The sequence below is a fragment of the Leuresthes tenuis genome, unplaced genomic scaffold, assembly GCF_036924035.1.
Source record: "Leuresthes tenuis unplaced genomic scaffold, fLeuTen1.0.hap1 SCAF_19, whole genome shotgun sequence".
Classification (NCBI taxonomy): domain Eukaryota; kingdom Metazoa; phylum Chordata; class Actinopteri; order Atheriniformes; family Atherinopsidae; genus Leuresthes; species Leuresthes tenuis.
In genome coordinates, this window is record NW_027325373.1 from 8,543,026 (window position 1) to 8,559,779 (window position 16,754).

At 39.6% G+C, this 16,754-nt stretch overlaps 1 protein-coding gene across 1 annotated transcript in view; it reads left to right on the forward strand.

Moving 5' to 3' along the window:
• Positions 1-16,754, forward strand: part of LOC140277442 (matrix metalloproteinase-17-like) — a 62,838-nt gene that overhangs the window by 37,365 nt on the left and 8,719 nt on the right. Inside the window, exons 4-7 of the mRNA XM_072372469.1 lie at positions 1,505-1,791; positions 13,692-13,868; positions 14,785-14,887; positions 16,575-16,657. Coding sequence (XP_072228570.1) covers positions 1,505-1,791; positions 13,692-13,868; positions 14,785-14,887; positions 16,575-16,657 — 650 coding nt within the window. The remainder of the gene's footprint in view (positions 1-1,504; positions 1,792-13,691; positions 13,869-14,784; positions 14,888-16,574; positions 16,658-16,754) is intronic.

Here is a 16,754-nt window from a genome sequence, read left to right on the forward strand (position 1 = left end):
TTTGTGTCCCATTTGTTCTGTAGCTGTCAGAAAGAGATGGCTTGAAATATGTTAAGGTGATGGGAAAAAGGATGAACGGTTAATAAGGAAACGGAAAAGACAGTGAAAAGCTCAAGAGTTCTTACCAAAAGATGACGCCATAATCTCTTCAAAGGCAAATTGTATTCTCAACATATCATATGTAAGCAGCAAAATCACCTAAGCATGAAATACAAACACCAAAGGACTTTTTGTGCATATCTCTCCCAGTGGCAGACATTGTTTAGATGACCTTTATGGCTGTGTGCTTTTATAAAATTTAGAGCTAATCCCACCCTGCTCTTCTGCTGCCACCCTATACAGGATAACACCAAATTCCTGTTAGCATTTTTCCACTTTTCTGTATCCTCTTTCCCAAACTGCCCTTTCTCTATCTGTGAGCTCTTTTTCAAGGCAGATGGTATGGGCTTTTGTTCAGCTTTCACAGTGATGATAAAACCACGCTGTTGAAGCTGATTGTATCTAATCCAAGCTTTTTTCAGTTTAATTTCGTCTGATGACACATGTGACAGAACATTTGCCCCATAATGCATGTCGAGAAAAAAGGACAAATTTGTCACAGTATCTGACACATTCTACATAATTAACAGAGTACTGCAGTAAGCCTGATATGTGTAGATTTCATTAGGATGATTTAGTGGCGGCAAAATTAAGGACTTTGGTTGTTTGGATAGATGGTTGTGTGTAATGGCACCATGCTCAGATCAGATGGTGCGGATGTATCAGATCCTGCTGTCTGCAGAAGGCTGCAAGGATTCAGTACACTGACAGAGTAAAGAAGCTGCAGGCAACATATTATTTAAGAATATTCTTTTACAAAATAAATGCAATGTAACCTCAATATGAAAAATGTTCCTCACAATAGATCACAGAAAACACATCACATGAAAGCACATGTTGAAATTTGAGATATTTGACATTTCATGGAGGGGGCTGCACGGTGGTGTGGGGGTTTGCATGGTCACCTCATAGCAAGAGGGTTCCAGGTTTCAATTCCCAGCTGGGGCCTTTCTGTGTGGAGTCTGCATGTTTGTGGGTTCTCTCCAGGTACACCGGCCTCCTTCCACCTCCCACCGTCCAGAAACACGCATGTCAGGTTAACCGGTGACTCGAAATTGTCCCTAGGAGTGGGTGTGAGCGTGCATGGTTGTGTGTGGCCCTGTGATGGACTGGCGACCTGTCCAGGCTGTACCCTGCCTCTGCCCAGTGATAGCTGTGATAGACCTTTCATGCTGATCTCTGATGTGTCACACTCACACGCTCCTACTATTACCGTCTCTTTCCTCCATTTTTAATTCATTCATCTGTCATGTCAAGTCTCCCCTCCACTTTCGTCATCAGCCAGCCACCTCATCTTACTCAACTTTTCCTCTCAACTTCCATGTGCCCTTCTCCTGCTCCTCATCTCCTCTTTTCTTTTCCTACTTGTATTTAATATACTCATCTTCTTCCATCCTTTTCTCAGAGTGAGGACCTTCCCCAAGGACTCGGCCTTACTGGGCAGGGACACCGTCCGAGCCCTCATGTACTACGCTTTGAAGGTCTGGAGCGATATTGCACCGCTGAACTTTCACGAGGTGGCCGGCAGTGATGCGGATATTCAGATCGACTTCACAAAGGCCGACCACAACGATGGATACCCTTTCGACGGGCCAGGTGGAACAGTGGCACATGCATTTTTCCCTGGAGAGAAGTTCACAGCCGGGGATACACACTTTGATGACGACGAGGCCTGGACGTTCAGATCGCCAGGTGAGGACAGTTGTGATCTCTTTGGATTAATGGCAGCGTATGTGAGGATTTAGTAGTTTCTGACAGGCATTTGGTGCCAGAAACACAGAAGAAACATAATTGTCTGTACTAAGTGTATCCACTGCTAACGTACTTGTGCCAGGAGACCCTTATAATCCCACTGTATTTTTTTTTTTTAAGCACACAGAGGATGTGGAAGTATTTAGCAAGTTGTTTGTTTTGCGTGATCCATGTATGTTTGCTGTCTTGTGGCTTGCTTGCCAAATGTATCCAAACTACTATTAACTATAGTGTGGTGTCGGTGTTACAACTGCAAGTTAAAAACGCAGTTTGCTTCTTATCTAGAATAAGCTCTGTATCAGTTTATTCTCCAATTGGCTAAGGTAAATTGTAAAATTGTCAGCACTTACATTGTTTTGCAATGCGTTTCTCATACACAAACACATTCGTACAGCGTACTCTATCTTAGAGGTCTCCTAAACCAAGCCGACAATCAGCCATCAGGAGTGTTAAATGTTTAAATGTTACTATGAATCAGTTCGTATGCACCTGTTATGTCAATTTGGGATTTCACCACTTGAATTCAGCTGACAAGTCTCTCTTTGGTCAACAAATAAAAAATCCAAGCCGCCTTTAATTTAGAATTACAGTTAGCATGAGTAGCAGCAGCAGCTACGTTGAATGTTTTGCCGACAGTTGAAGAACTCTATGTGTCTCTAGATGGAACAGTGACACAGGTCATACCCTTTGTAAGGAAACACTGCTTTGCATTTTTAATATGTGTATCTTCTGCTTTACATCGTTGAATGGTGTATCTAGACTATCCGCCCATTCTGCACTGGACAGTGAAGTCTTCATATGCAGGAATAAATGGTAGGACCTGCTGCCAGTTGGACTTGGTCTTGGTCTATGTTCAACAACAATGTTTTTTCCCCTGAGCTTTTTTTTTAGCATATTTGAGTAACATGGCCCAAAGAAATTTAAATTAAAATGTAATATTTAAATGGGTGTAGCAATTGGCAGAAAATCACAGACTTGAATGTGGAAGGAGATGGACACGGTTTACATTGACCAGTTGACTCTATATTGAGATCTTTACCACTTCCTTCATAACAATATGGTAAATGTTCCACCTTTATATAACCTTCTCCTTTTAAATCTTTTCTGGGTTTCTCAATCAACCATCCGCAAAGACGCTCCATAAAGCACTTCTTAGCACTTCTCAACCACACACTGATGAACATATTGAGGACAATGTATACTTTGCACAAGGACAGTTAGACATGTGGACGCACTGGGGATCAAACAGCCAACCTTCTCTACCCTCATCTGGGGGAGAGATCGTTATGGCCGTTCCAATAAACAGCGAACAAAACATTTATTGACATTTTTTAAACTTCTCATTTTTCAAAGTGTTAGCAATAACTGAGAGGGCACGATCATGGTGAAGACATTGAATTAGCTCCAGTGTGATGGAAGCACATGCACCAGAGGGCCAGGTCTTATCATGAGGTCAGCAAAGATTTCATTTCTGATGTTTGTTTTTTTCCACCATGATTTCATGTTGCAAATTGACAAAATGATAAATTTGATTGATTTATAGTTACTTTGAATAACTTCCTCTTTAAGGCATCATGACAGTGGCTTATACAACCAAGTCATTATTGAAATTGTTTGTAAGTTTGACTTTCATGTTGAGTGTGTTAATACTGTCATAAACATGAAGGCTGCGATGAGCCAGTGAAAAAAAATCATCCAGCGTGTTTTTTTGTTTTGGAGGGTGATAAATTGGTTTGTGCAATGTTCCCCTGAATGATCTGGCCAAATTTCTCTCATCAAGCAGTTTTCCAAGAGCTTGATTACTTGCCGAAGGAGACATGCGAATCTGAAATGAGGACATGGTGACAGCAGCTCTAAATGGAATGCAATCAGATCTGCCAATCAAAAATAGATGAGCTTATATCAGAGATATCCGTCATTCTCTGACAGCTCTGAAAAACAGAGCACAGTGCTGTGGTCTCAGAGACGCTTATAATCACTGATTTATTATTCATTTGTTCACTCATTAACAATACAGTGGACTGTATATCCTCTCTGCAAACTTCATCATTCACTCTCCTTCTCTTTGTACTTCTGATAAACGATAGGTGCACTTATCAGAAATGATAAGGTAATGGTAAATGGTAAATTCCAGGGCCTCCTCTGTGTGTGCATTCTCTGGTCCAAATGAAAATTTGGTGGCACAACAGGACCCTTTTCTTGTCACTTAGCATCATCCTCATGTTGTGTCCTGTGTCCTTTGTTTCCTTTTTTCTAAGTTGTAAGAGGGTGGTAAATGGGAAAAAGTGGGGGGAGCATTATGGGCCCACTCATCCGGATTAAATAAACGGCTGGAGAGATCTAGTCTTCTGAATGCATCACCAGGTGGGGACTGTCTCAGTACAGTCACATGAATGACAGCATTAATTTGCTGTCTTTATTCGTCATTTCATCTGGATGATTGAACTCAAATTTACCCTTCTCTTGCCTCTATTCAGTGCTTTCATCTGTTGCTTCTTTTTAAACGATGGACGAATAGCAGATGGCTGACTTGATGGTGTGAAAAGAGATAATAGTTTGTATGATGAATATTTGACTAAAACGTGTCACAAACTCCAGAAGTAAGTGGGAAAAGTACTGTACCCCCCTTATTTTGTACTTTCACAGTAGTATGTTAGCTCTTGACTTCAGAGACAGAAGTTTGACCAAACAATGCCAATTCGACATTCACTCACAAAGAGCTGGGAACACATCGGCTACACAGGCCACAAATCAGTCCTGTTTGTGTACACAAAAGATGCATTGAGGGATGGTTTGGATTCTAAATCTTGTATTGAACAATAATAACAGGGAAAACGGTGCATATATTTGGGCAATGGCAGAATTTTACACAGAAGTAGCTGTGTAAAGAATAAGAGGAAATTATACTCAGTAATGCTTGTTGAACTGTTGTTTTCCTTTGTCTTTTCTTTTTTTTGGGCACAGCCTTCCCCATTTCCAGCTGTGAAAAGTTGCTCGAGGGTTTCTGCATTTATGAATAATCCAAGAATTTAGAGCCTCACAAACTTCCTGCCCCTACCTGTCACCTCCCCCTTACTGAGTTTTACAGTTAGTGCTTGTCGTGGGGTAACAAGTAAAATCCATGTCCTCAGTGAGCTAACGTGAAGTGCAGTTTCCTGAAAGAACAGATCAAGTAGTAATATTGTAAGCTAAAAGGTTCCATTTTTCAGTTCAGTGAAATTTTGGAAGATTTTGACGTTGGACTGATCAGACCTGCTATGTGTGGTTAATGGATTTCATCAGTTTACTGATGAATGCAGAATTGAAAACAGTATCCGAGCGAGGCGAGAATAATTTTTACCGCCATCCTGTATGTATCACCAACTGCTAAAACAGTCTGTGATGTGAAAAAAGTGTGAGTGTGATATGTGAGGAGAACTTTACTCCTACTAAAATTCTAGGTGGAGCTTCTATCCTTCTTTGAGAAACAGAATTACACAACGTGGCAGTTTAATGCGTAGCTACCTCTTAACTCTTTCCTGGGTGAAAGGAGGTTTCATGATATAAATTTTTTTTAAAAAAACTCTGACATGGTTATCTCTTCTCCAGCTGGGAGCAAAACAGAGAAATCTGTATGCATGCCGCATTTTATGAAGCAGCCGCTCTGATGGCAATGAATGATTTTGCTGCACAGAAACAATGACATAAAGCCCATGCACTGTACGCTTTCAGCATTATTTTTATCTTATGCAAGGCACTGGAGAGAACAGTTTAGTTGCGCTAGACACACACAATGCTTAATTTTTTCATGTTGTGCTTTGTTTCATTCAGAAAAAGTTGTTTTTGTGTGTTTTATGCCAGGTTGTATTCAAGGTGAGTGTGATTGAACTTGTGATCATTTGTCCCGCTATGCAGTTTTCTAGCTCTACTGTATCTTCTAAATGAGTACTATGCATGCAGAAAATAATCTTGTATTTGTGCTTTGCTGAGGTATATTCCAAACTTTTAGTTTAAATTCACAAACAAGAAAGTTCAGTGATTGATTGCAACTCCACCTTTTGATGTCTGGTACTGTTATCCACTCACTAGTTTCATGCTCATTTGCCTTTTATCGGGTATTCATACATCAAAGGCGTAGCTTTTGTTGTTGCGTCATTTATTTGATTTTTTTCTGACATTACGGTAGAATTTTTTAATGTTTTTACTTTATGAGGCCAGAAAGTAACTATAACTTAAAAGAACAAAAATCACTGGTTTCAGTTTACATTGATGTTGAGAAGGAATGTCCTCGTCTCAATTTGCAGTAAAGTGAGTGGTGTTATGTATATTTACGTACAGGTAGCATAAATGTGTGAAAGCAGTGCTAAATTACTGAATAAACTACAACATATATATAGTGTGTATATATACAATATATTATGGCTTGATTTCTTTCACTAAAGAGAATGCACTCACCAACGAGACAACACAATTTATTTATTGTTTGGTGGTTTGTTTTAAATAGAAACCCAGTGCCTGGTTAACATATTTCCTTTCTACTCCCTGTTATCCATGATATAGAAAAAAATCCACCTCCCTGTCATGCGTTTTGACCTCAGCCTGAGCTATTGAAGCAGTAGAGCAGCGTATTTGTGCTGTCTAACCCAGCTGGTGAATCTGTGATGGGGTCAGGACCTGCGCTGATCTCCCTCCTTTGTTTTGGACTGTCAGGGCTGTGAACCATATGCTGCAGGACAGCAGCCCAATCTGTTCCAATTAGACCTCCCACCAGGCTGCAGCAGCGGTAGGATGAGCAGGCAATGCTGTAGTGTGGCTCAAACACACAGCTGAATGTGTACATCGAGTGACAGTGGGACCAGCAGCAGCTGCGAAGACGGAGGTTTAGTTGATGGAAGCTAAAGAGTGAGAGAGGAGAAGGTCAGAGGTGTGAGCTTAATTGTATGACTGCATGAAAGTTATATAATAGTCCGGCTATTGTACATCATAGGGCTTTCTAAAATGAATATTTAGGCTCCAACAACCACTAAGTGACAACGAGAATTGTATTAAAAGCAGAGTTACTGTCTGTGATTATCAACTGCCAATTTTGAACAATATGTTTATTTTGCACCCATAAATAATTCAGAAATTAAAGGATGATCGTGTTAGAACTGACATATGGCTCTCAGTGTTGAAAATTATGGATGGATTCTGTGAATCATCTATGAATCAACTATTTAGACATTCAAGGATACATCAGTCCTCCACTGTGATTAATCCACTCAAGAATAGAATTCAAGTATAGCTCATCAAACTCCTTTTTACAACCTCACGTCACTCTCTGTCACTCTTACCTTACTGCTGTCTTACATCCTTGTCCAACATCATTAGAGTGTCTGTGAGGCATTCCCTGGCTGCTACAGTATCACTGATTCTACATATCCATCTGCTTATAGGACACCATGAAACATCTCACAACATTCTGAGATCCCTAAATTGTTTTTCTTGGTAACTTTTTTCAGAATTGGATTTAATCCCTTTAAAAGGTCAGCCCTGAAGGTAAAAAGTGAGAGTTTGTAATTCAGCTGGAGAGTTGGTGCAAAGCTATTTAATCATCTTAAGAGGAAAAAAAGTAAACTTATCAGACAAATCCGTTGCTGAGTAATTGCCTTTGCTAATTCCATTCCCCAATTTCCTGGTGCATTGTTCTCAGCAGGACCCTAAATCCAGGTCCGCCTAGGCCATCCCATGATGTGTACAATGATGCTGAATAGTGGAAATTAAGCATCGCATTTGGTAGAACAATTTGCCCCTGCTGTGTAGATTGATAGCTGTAGCATCCATTAAAAGTCGTGAGAGGTGGAATCTCAGTGAGATCAAATAAGTGAAGGTCTGGAAGTGTTGTTTTGTTTGACAGCCACCAGATTGCTTCTATTAATCATCACTCAGCCTGCAATCTGCTTCTCCAAAATGATTATCCCGACTAAAACAAAAGCATCATTAAGCAGGTGAATTTTTCTCTATTTGTCTGTGTGTATTGATGGGGTGACAACATATGTTTGTGCGTACTTTATGTGTTTTATAAGTTAATCTGCGGGTCTCATTTATATATTGTATTTATCTACACTAAAAGTGAATGTGAGCACAGATGCTTACAGCAAAATAAAATCTGATTTGTGAAATTGTTTGCGTGGAGATCATTTTGTTCACTACAAAGCAGATTGTGAGTGTTGATGCATGAAAATTAGCCTGCTGATATTTCTTCGCTTTATAGTTAGTCGAAACAACAAAGAAAATGACATTTTTTTCAGTTTTAGAGATTGAGGTGCTTGTAGGCCATAAAATCTTCATTGTACCTGAACACTTGTTTCCTCATTATTCCCCCCTCTTCATTTTTCATCTTTTAGTGCAAAAGTATCCATCATTCAGCATTTACTCAAAGGTTCAGCATTATTCACGTATTTCTCCTCAGCTTTTATGTTTACAGCAAACTGATTTAAAAATCAGGGGGGAGTTGTCTGGGTTCTGTACGCTGTGAGGGCTGCTGGCAGCCAGGGTATTGGGGCCCTCTCTGCCTGCTTCTGATCCCGGTGGGGGGTGGCAGTGGCCCTCTGCACTCATGACTGAACACAATTCATGTAAAACCTGTCCAGTATATTTTTCATGTTCATGCACATACACCCACATTCATTCAGTCAGTCACATGCTTATCATATAGCTGCTGTGTCGTCCTGTGGTTTCAAACCATCAGTATCTACAGTTATGTTCTATGTGCTTGCTGCTGGTGCTGTTGTTGTTTGTGCCCTTTTTTTTATATCTCTGTCTGTCTATCTGCAGGTGCTTCTGATGATTCTTCACCTGGTTTCCCCACAGAGGCCATTGGATGTTTTCTGTTTAGTCTTTCTACAGATGTAGCAGCTAGTCGTCTGGTTTTGTGTTGTTTTTCTCATTGTCTACTCCTATCATTTCTTTGTAACTCTGTCTCGTTTCCCTTTCTTTTTCTTTGCTCTCCCTCTTCTCTTGCCCCGTCAGGTTCAGCATTAATATGTATAAAGTATACTAACAAAAATAAATAAATGAGCAGTACTTGGGCGTCAAGGGGAGATTTACATTCATAAAGCTTCCCTTGGCAAAGCAAATGTGTCTGGCATAACATGGTATTCAGATTAGCAGTCTGCTTGCCATGACAGGACAAGGTAAAAAAATAAAGAAAAGAAAATGGATGGATGTTTACTACTGGCACAGTACCTGTATCACAGGTTCCATGTGTGTCAAACTGTGACAGTACAGAGGTACCACGTTCATTGAAAACTGACCTGATGGCTTCTTGACCAAGCACTAAGCCATGAGTTGGGAAGGAAAGTATGTCTTTTTTTCACACCTCTGCTGTGTGAAAAGAGCTTAACTTCCAACCTATTACCATTCGACCAATGCATAAAATTATCAGACAGAAGCAACAAGCTGTTGGCTGTTTGGATGACTTCACACAAGTATGTCTCCACAGTGTCTGCACTGAGGTGAGATCTATGCAAATGGCTCTGAATGAGCAATAAGAATGATTTATTGCAGTAATTTTACACTGTTAAATTTTAAAATTTATGTAAAATATTGAAACTTCTTAAATTATGGACAACCAGTTCTATTATTAATAAGTGCCATTTTAATTATTCATATATGTTGGATTATACTACCCGATAATGATGATCATAGCATTTGATGGCAAGGTAACGTGGTTGAGGTGAAGGTCTAATGCTTAATATCTAGGAAAGTCAAGACAGATTTCCCTGAATCCTGCCACACGGTATTGACATACACGTGGGCATATTCTCTCATCAAGGTTGTATTCAGTAATTCTGACTTTTGCACGAAAAACGGCATATACATCTATAAGAAACACTTTAATTAGTGTAGTGCGCATATAATGATCAAACAACAGATTTCTAAGCATATGCAAATGCATCATGTTGGGTTTGTTCTGCCTATTGATGGACTACTTTTTTATTTTAATTAAATTTATGTACTTAATTTGATATTTGACCTTTAATTATACTGGGATGAATCCAGATACATCAATAGATTGATAAGGGGATGAGTTGCAACTAGGGAGTTTTATTGAAAATGATGCGGTGGCACTGCTGTTAAACATACTGCACAAAGTATAACCTTCAGCTGTGAGCACTCGTGTGTGTTTTGCAAACATTACATAATGTAAATAGATTGTAGACTTTGGCTCAGCATTCTTGGCTCATGGTAATGTTTTTTTTCTTGGTAACTAAGTTTGTACAGGTTCATTGTTTTGTAATGACCTCCATCAGTTAATTGTGCAACAGGCAGAAGTCACTTTGAATATTTACAGATACATAATAATGACATTTCAGCTGAGACATGCCAAACAAATTAAGTGCAAGAGACCGACACTGTGGAGGATTTTTGTTTTCCTCTCGGGTCTTTAAAACTAGCCTGTGTGAAATATGTTGCTAGTAAACCATTAAGGTTATCAGTGACTTACCGTTCATTCACGGTGCTCCTCTGTTTTTAGTTTGTAGAGGAGCAAGGAAGTTGTGAAAGAAAATCAGCTTCACAAAACAGCCTGAAACATGATAGAATCACTGATGCTCTGACTGTGAAGAATGATACACTTTAATCGTACAAGTGTTCGCCCTGCGTTTTAGACGGTACTTCAGTAAAGTATTGCACACAGTGTTGTTTAAAGTGTTGCCTTTAAACTGTATTGCATTGTGTTTTGTCTGTGCCCTGGTTCTCACATTTCCAGACTGATGTTGTTTGTAACGGAGTCAACTGCAACAAATTATTCAAGCAGGGGAAAGCAAAGATAACTGAAAAAAAGTCAGCAGAAAAATTCAGTTTCAGAAAATATCAACTGGATCAGGATCCATAGACAATAGATAGACCACAGTTATTAAAGTTGCACATAACTGAGGAGAAGAGTGAGAGGGTTGTGCTTCAGCAAAGTGTGTCCACTGAATGCATTTATATAAAAATACTGATAATATATACAGTATGTAATACAAAATATTTGTGATCAACATCAACCATATGAGAACTTTGATTTTTTGGTCACATGAAAGAGGTTGTCGTCTACTGTTTACTTGTTACATCACAGTGTCAAAATGAAAGTTCCTTATGTGGAGTCCAATTCCAGTTCACCATGTAGTGGGATGTGGGATGCGTGATGTGCTTTTTAAAAGGAGAATGATAGCAGAAGTGAGATTTAAAAAGGACGGAAAAGAGACTGATTGACTCAGTGAGAAAGGAAGCAGGAAGGTCATGGACCAAAGCAGTGACGTCATTATTAAAGTGGAAGGTTTGACAGCGTGGGAAAGAAGGGAAAGGCAGAGAAGCTGAACAAAAAGTAGTAAGAAAGAGAAAACAAAATGGATCAGGTCTATCCTATTTAACTTTTGACAAAAGCTTAAAACATTTTATATACTTCCAATGTGTTGTTTAACACAATGTTAAACAAACACCAGACTTGTCTTCATGCTTACCCACAGAGGTGTTCACCTTGCAGGTTAACTGCAATGCATTCAGGAAGAGGGGCCTTTTTTTCTTTTCTTTTTTTTGTTCGTTGAGGTAGCCATGCAGGTGTCTCTTATATTTCCTTGTGACAAAGATCAAAGAAAGTGAAACTGTAATCTTTGTTTTTGAGCACTGTAGGAATGGGAGTCAGAAAAGTGGGGTGTATTGGTGTGTGGAGCTCCATATCTGTTCTCAGTAGAGCGCAATGGAAGTATTTGAGTTGATAAAACGCTACTTAATAGGTCACCGGTGAATCTGAAAGAACAAAGATTGAAGCCCTGCGAACTGAACAGTCTGAACAGAGCTACATAAAACTCTACTTTGCTTCTATCTTTCACTGCCTTCCTAAGTTAAGCTGGTTCATCCACACAATTCTCTTTGCTCCGAATCTGTCCACAGGCATTTCATCCATTCTGTCAGCTTCAGATGAACCATAAATACGATGACATGGTAGATCCTCGACTCTGAGTCCCTGTTCTTTCTCTCTATCCTTCCTTTTGTTCACCTGCACCATGTGCTCCTGTAGATTAGAGTTGCCATTTGTCTCCCGGATACCCCAGGTGAATACTGTAAGCGTGAGTGCATGTCCCAAGCTGAGGCTAACCCAAGGTTAACTGAATGCCGACTTGAGCCAAGCCACCAAGGAACTCTGAGCCAGCTTGCGTGATAGACTCTTCGTATATTTGCCAATCTAAATCTCCAAGCCTAAGGTTTGGTCTTGCCTCACAGAGTAGGACAAGGAGTTTTGGTGCTTTATTCTTTCATATTTTGGCTGAACATTTGAGAGAGGCTGCATTGGTAGCCTCTTTGGGTGTAACTCTTCTCTCAGATTTTGATTGGTGGCTCAGGGACTCAGGCAGTATTATCACAGTTATCTCACTACACCACATGCCCAGCTCCAGTCAAAGCTACCTGAGCTGTCTGTTCATTTGCACTATAAGTGGATGGATTGAAAGTACCTGAATTAGGTCAATTTGGGAAACACACTTATCACAGAAAGGCCACTGTCACAATGGATCTTCTCATAGGACTTTACTAAGAAGCATTTCACAGCAAGATCACATACAAACATTGTTCGAATGAATTAGACATCTGCCTCTTTTAGAGGTATCTCCCATTCGTCTTGGCTGAAACAAAGCTCAGCTAGGTTGTATGGAGAGTTGTTAGTGCACAGCCATAATCACATCTGTCCAGAGATGCTCTGCTAAGTTCCTTCTAATCTTACTGCTCTCCCTATCCTGTCACAGAAATTCATCCCCACATGCCACAGTTTCCTTTACAAACCAAACCAGCAAGCTTAATCAGCTTTTGGCTTTTATGCTCATAATCCAAAGAACCATCCGCTCATTTAAATCAGGGTTTAAAACAGTATTGTTTACAGAGTGGCTTTCCAGTAAATTGGATTCAGAAGATCCTCTGAACGCTGATTAAATATTGACACTTTTGTCTGTAACTACTATCTTCTTATTAATGTCTTTTAAATAAACTTATTTTTCACTTTCATTTTTTAGCATTTTTTTTGTTTTTTTTTTGTTTTCTGTTACAGGTGAAGCATTTTGAGCTGTGCTACACAAATAAACTTGCCCTACTTCATTTTGTTTACCAGGTGATTCAGTCCTTTGTGGATTTAGCATTTTAAGGTCTGAGAGTTGTTTGCCGTTTTTGCAAATTCTCAGTGAGCTATCATGTACCCTTTAGTGTGGGATCAGATTTTTGGCCTGATTGGTTGAGTTCTGCACTGGTGGCTGTTCATCTTTAAGGTTCACTCATTTCCAGAGAGGAACTCTGGATTGCAATTATGGTGACCATTGGCTTGTCAGTAATCCATCTAACAAAAGCACTTCATCACAGATTACTCAGTTTGACTGGGTAACTAGATGTGGAACATCTGATGGTTCCATATTCTTGTATTCTACAAGGATGGAGGCCAGTTAGCTTTTTGGCAATTTATTCATATATATATATAAACATATGCTTGCTGTCTGTATCCAATAAATTGCCTACTTAATTAGATTCGAGTCAAATTATTGAAGCATTGATATAATTTGTATGGATAAAATGTCATAACAAAGGCTGTGATACTCAGGCAAATTGATTATTACTCTATGAGACTTCCAGAAAAATGTGTTCTTGCTTCAACTGTCCTTTTTAAGGTGAAAGAAAAATAATTCCAACTAAATCTGTAAAACTTAGAAGGATATAGAAAGTCCTTTTGTATAATTTTTAATCAAATGAAATGTATAATTTCTCCTTTTAATCAAAACAAAAATGGGGTTTATTTAGTTTTATTTTATTTTTTACATTATTAACTTTTACTTTATTGTTCTTTCTGTCTCCTTCAGACTCTCATGGAATGGATCTGTTTGCAGTTGCAGTCCATGAGTTTGGTCATGCCATTGGCTTGGTCCACACCTCAGCCATAGAGTCCATCATGAGACCGTACTACCAGGGTCCTGTGGGAGACCCTCTGAAATATGATCTACCCTATGAGGACAAAGTCCGTGTCTGGCAGCTCTACGGTATGAAGGTCAAACTGGTCACTGGTCAAATGACTACGTGTGTATGTGTGTGTTGCAGTGAAAGCTAAAGAAGAGGGAAAACTTGCTTTCCCATCCCATTTCCAGAATTAAATCTGACATTGTTACAAATAAAAGCACTCTGTTTTTCATTAGTACACAGGGGAAATGCTGCTGCTGTTACAGTGTAACAAAGTGGCAGCATAACTATGAGGGAGCGCCTCAACAACATGACAGTGACAACATGTAAGTTTAAAAGGATGTCGCTGTTTCAGGAACTCTGTACTACAGTTCCTCGCCTGTCTACACTTCTGTAGTTCTGAACCATTATTCACTGGTCATAAACTCAATTTTTCCTCAGTCTTATCACGTGAACATTAACATGAATATACTCGACTGAGCTCTTGCAAAATTTGCTATTCTCTGACCTATACATCAGCAGAATCCTCCTCTTCTGCCCATGACTCATGAGCTTCTGCTGTCATTATGTAGTCTCTCAGTGGAGCAACAGAATCACATATTTTTTGGTGCAAGCTGTGGAGACTGAAGGTACAAAGGTCTCCCTGTGCAGGAAGCAGCAGTTGATGAGTTCTACAGAGAATGAATATTGATTTAATGAAAACATGGATGGAGTTAACTGGACCTTTTTATGGCATGTGACTATATCGCACCCCCCTCTTCATACAGGAAGCGTCAGTGTCAGAAACAAAAAATAGAAATATGGACATTAGGAGAGTAGACTGCAGACTTCCATGATGGGATGGATTTTTAGTTTGAATGAAACTGAGTCCTATGAAGTGGAGTGGAGTGAGATTTGTGAGCAAACTGAGAAATTAAAAAATGAAATAATTAAGAATCTCTAAAATGTTGTGTTAGATTTTATTTTATTTTTAACCATGAATTGGATCTTGTTCTGCAGGTGTCAGAGACTCAGTATCCCACACAAATCAACCAGGCAACCCCTCTCAGACAGCTGAGCCTCCTGTCCTGCTGGACCTTCCTGAAAACAGATCCACTGTCTTGTAAGTAGAGGCTATTCTTCCATCTTTCATGTGCAAGAAAAATAGATCTTGTGATAGAAATAGAGATAAACTATAGCACTACAACTTGGGGAAATAAGTTGTAGTGCAGTCGTCCTTAAAACATCCACTTGAGCCTCTGCAATAATCCCCTAGTCTCTTTCTTGAGAACTCTTCCTAAATCAAATGCAGAAGCCTTGCATCATCAATCTTGTCAGATGTAGCAAATGTTTCCCAACCTTCTGTCATTCAGTCAGCAAATCCTATTTGACATGACACTGCCCAGGAAGTGCAGCAAAGAGGAATGTCAATAAAAGTCAGTCAGCCCAGTACAAGTGGCACCAGTATGTGCAGCTAGTGCAGCTGTTTGTTTTGTCTCAGGTTTAAGTTAGGAAATGTAAAAATTAACATGAACATCTGCAAAAAAGGTTTAATGTTCACTATGCTTTCTTTTTTTGTGTGTGTGTGTGTTTTCATGGCAATATCGTAAGCTGCATTCATGAGTCTTGTACAGATGGTTTTAGTTTTACAGTTATTGCACTCACTACAAGGATAATTTAGTTTTCTAATGGTTCCCTGTACATTTTACAAAAATAATGTTTTGGTTGTTTTATTGTTATTATTACTTTTTCCTCCTGGAACACAATACAATACATTTACTCAAGAATACCAAAGATTAATTGAAAAACAGTTTTTTTTTTGCAGTTTGATAAGAAATCCTGTGGTGCCGACAAAGCAAATTAGCAACAAGTCATAGAGTGAGCTTTGGAGCTTGCCCATCTAATTAAACAACTCCCAAAAGACAGCTGGGCAACGATCAGCCTTGAATGCTATGAAGGATTTCAAGCATAATAAGACTGAATTTTCGAATTGTGGGTGCCCATACACATACCCATACACCCAAACAACCATGCTCAGACCTTAAAGGAGCCCACATAAGAATTTCAACAATAAAAAAGTTTTCATTGTCATAGTTTCCGATGCCTGGTGGTCTCACAAAGCTCTCACACACTTTAAATCACATTTACAAACATAAACAGCAAGGCAGAGTTGAGAAGTATTTAAAAAAGCAGTTGGGTAACAACTTAACCACCAGTGAGTCCCAGTCTCAGACCATCACTGGTTTCATTATCTATTTCCTGCTAACTATATCAGGCCACAGTGAGCGAGAAAGCTAGATTAGACCTGACAAGGGCACCAATCCGACCACGAGGCAGTGATGTACTTTTAATAGAGCTCTGAATAGAGAGCCTTGTTGGTAATATAAGGTCTGGCAGGCTCCCACTCTCAGGCCTGTGGTGCTAATAGCTTCATCATTGGCAGGCAGGCCACGTCAGTGCTTTAAATCACTTTTAAAACCTCAGGGATAAACGCACCCAGGGAACTCACAGTGTCTGCCTGATCGGTTCTTCTCTTTTGTTTAGCCTGCCGTCACTAATTCATGCACAGGAACATAGTACCAGTGGATGACAGGAAATGCTTGCAGAAATTCTGGGTGTATGAGGGAATGTTAAATGATCAGCATAAATGTTCTTAAAAGGACTGGAACAAGATCATTAGTGATGGTTAAAGATTTTATGTGTTATAAATGTCCACCTTTACTTAAGAAGTTCTTACAACCCCCCTCTCTCTCTCCACACACACACCTTTATAATGTTTCCTTCTCCCACTTTCTTCTCATGTCTCTCAGGCTTGCACGAGATGCCCCAGACAGATGCACCAGTCACTTTGATGCAGTGGCCCAGATACGAGGGGAGGCCTTCTTTTTCAAAGGTACGATGACGCTTAGCAAGAAAGACAAAGACGTGTGGGAAAAATAACAAGGACTAAACTAAATGAGTAGAGGAGAAGAAAGAGCTAAATTAAAGGG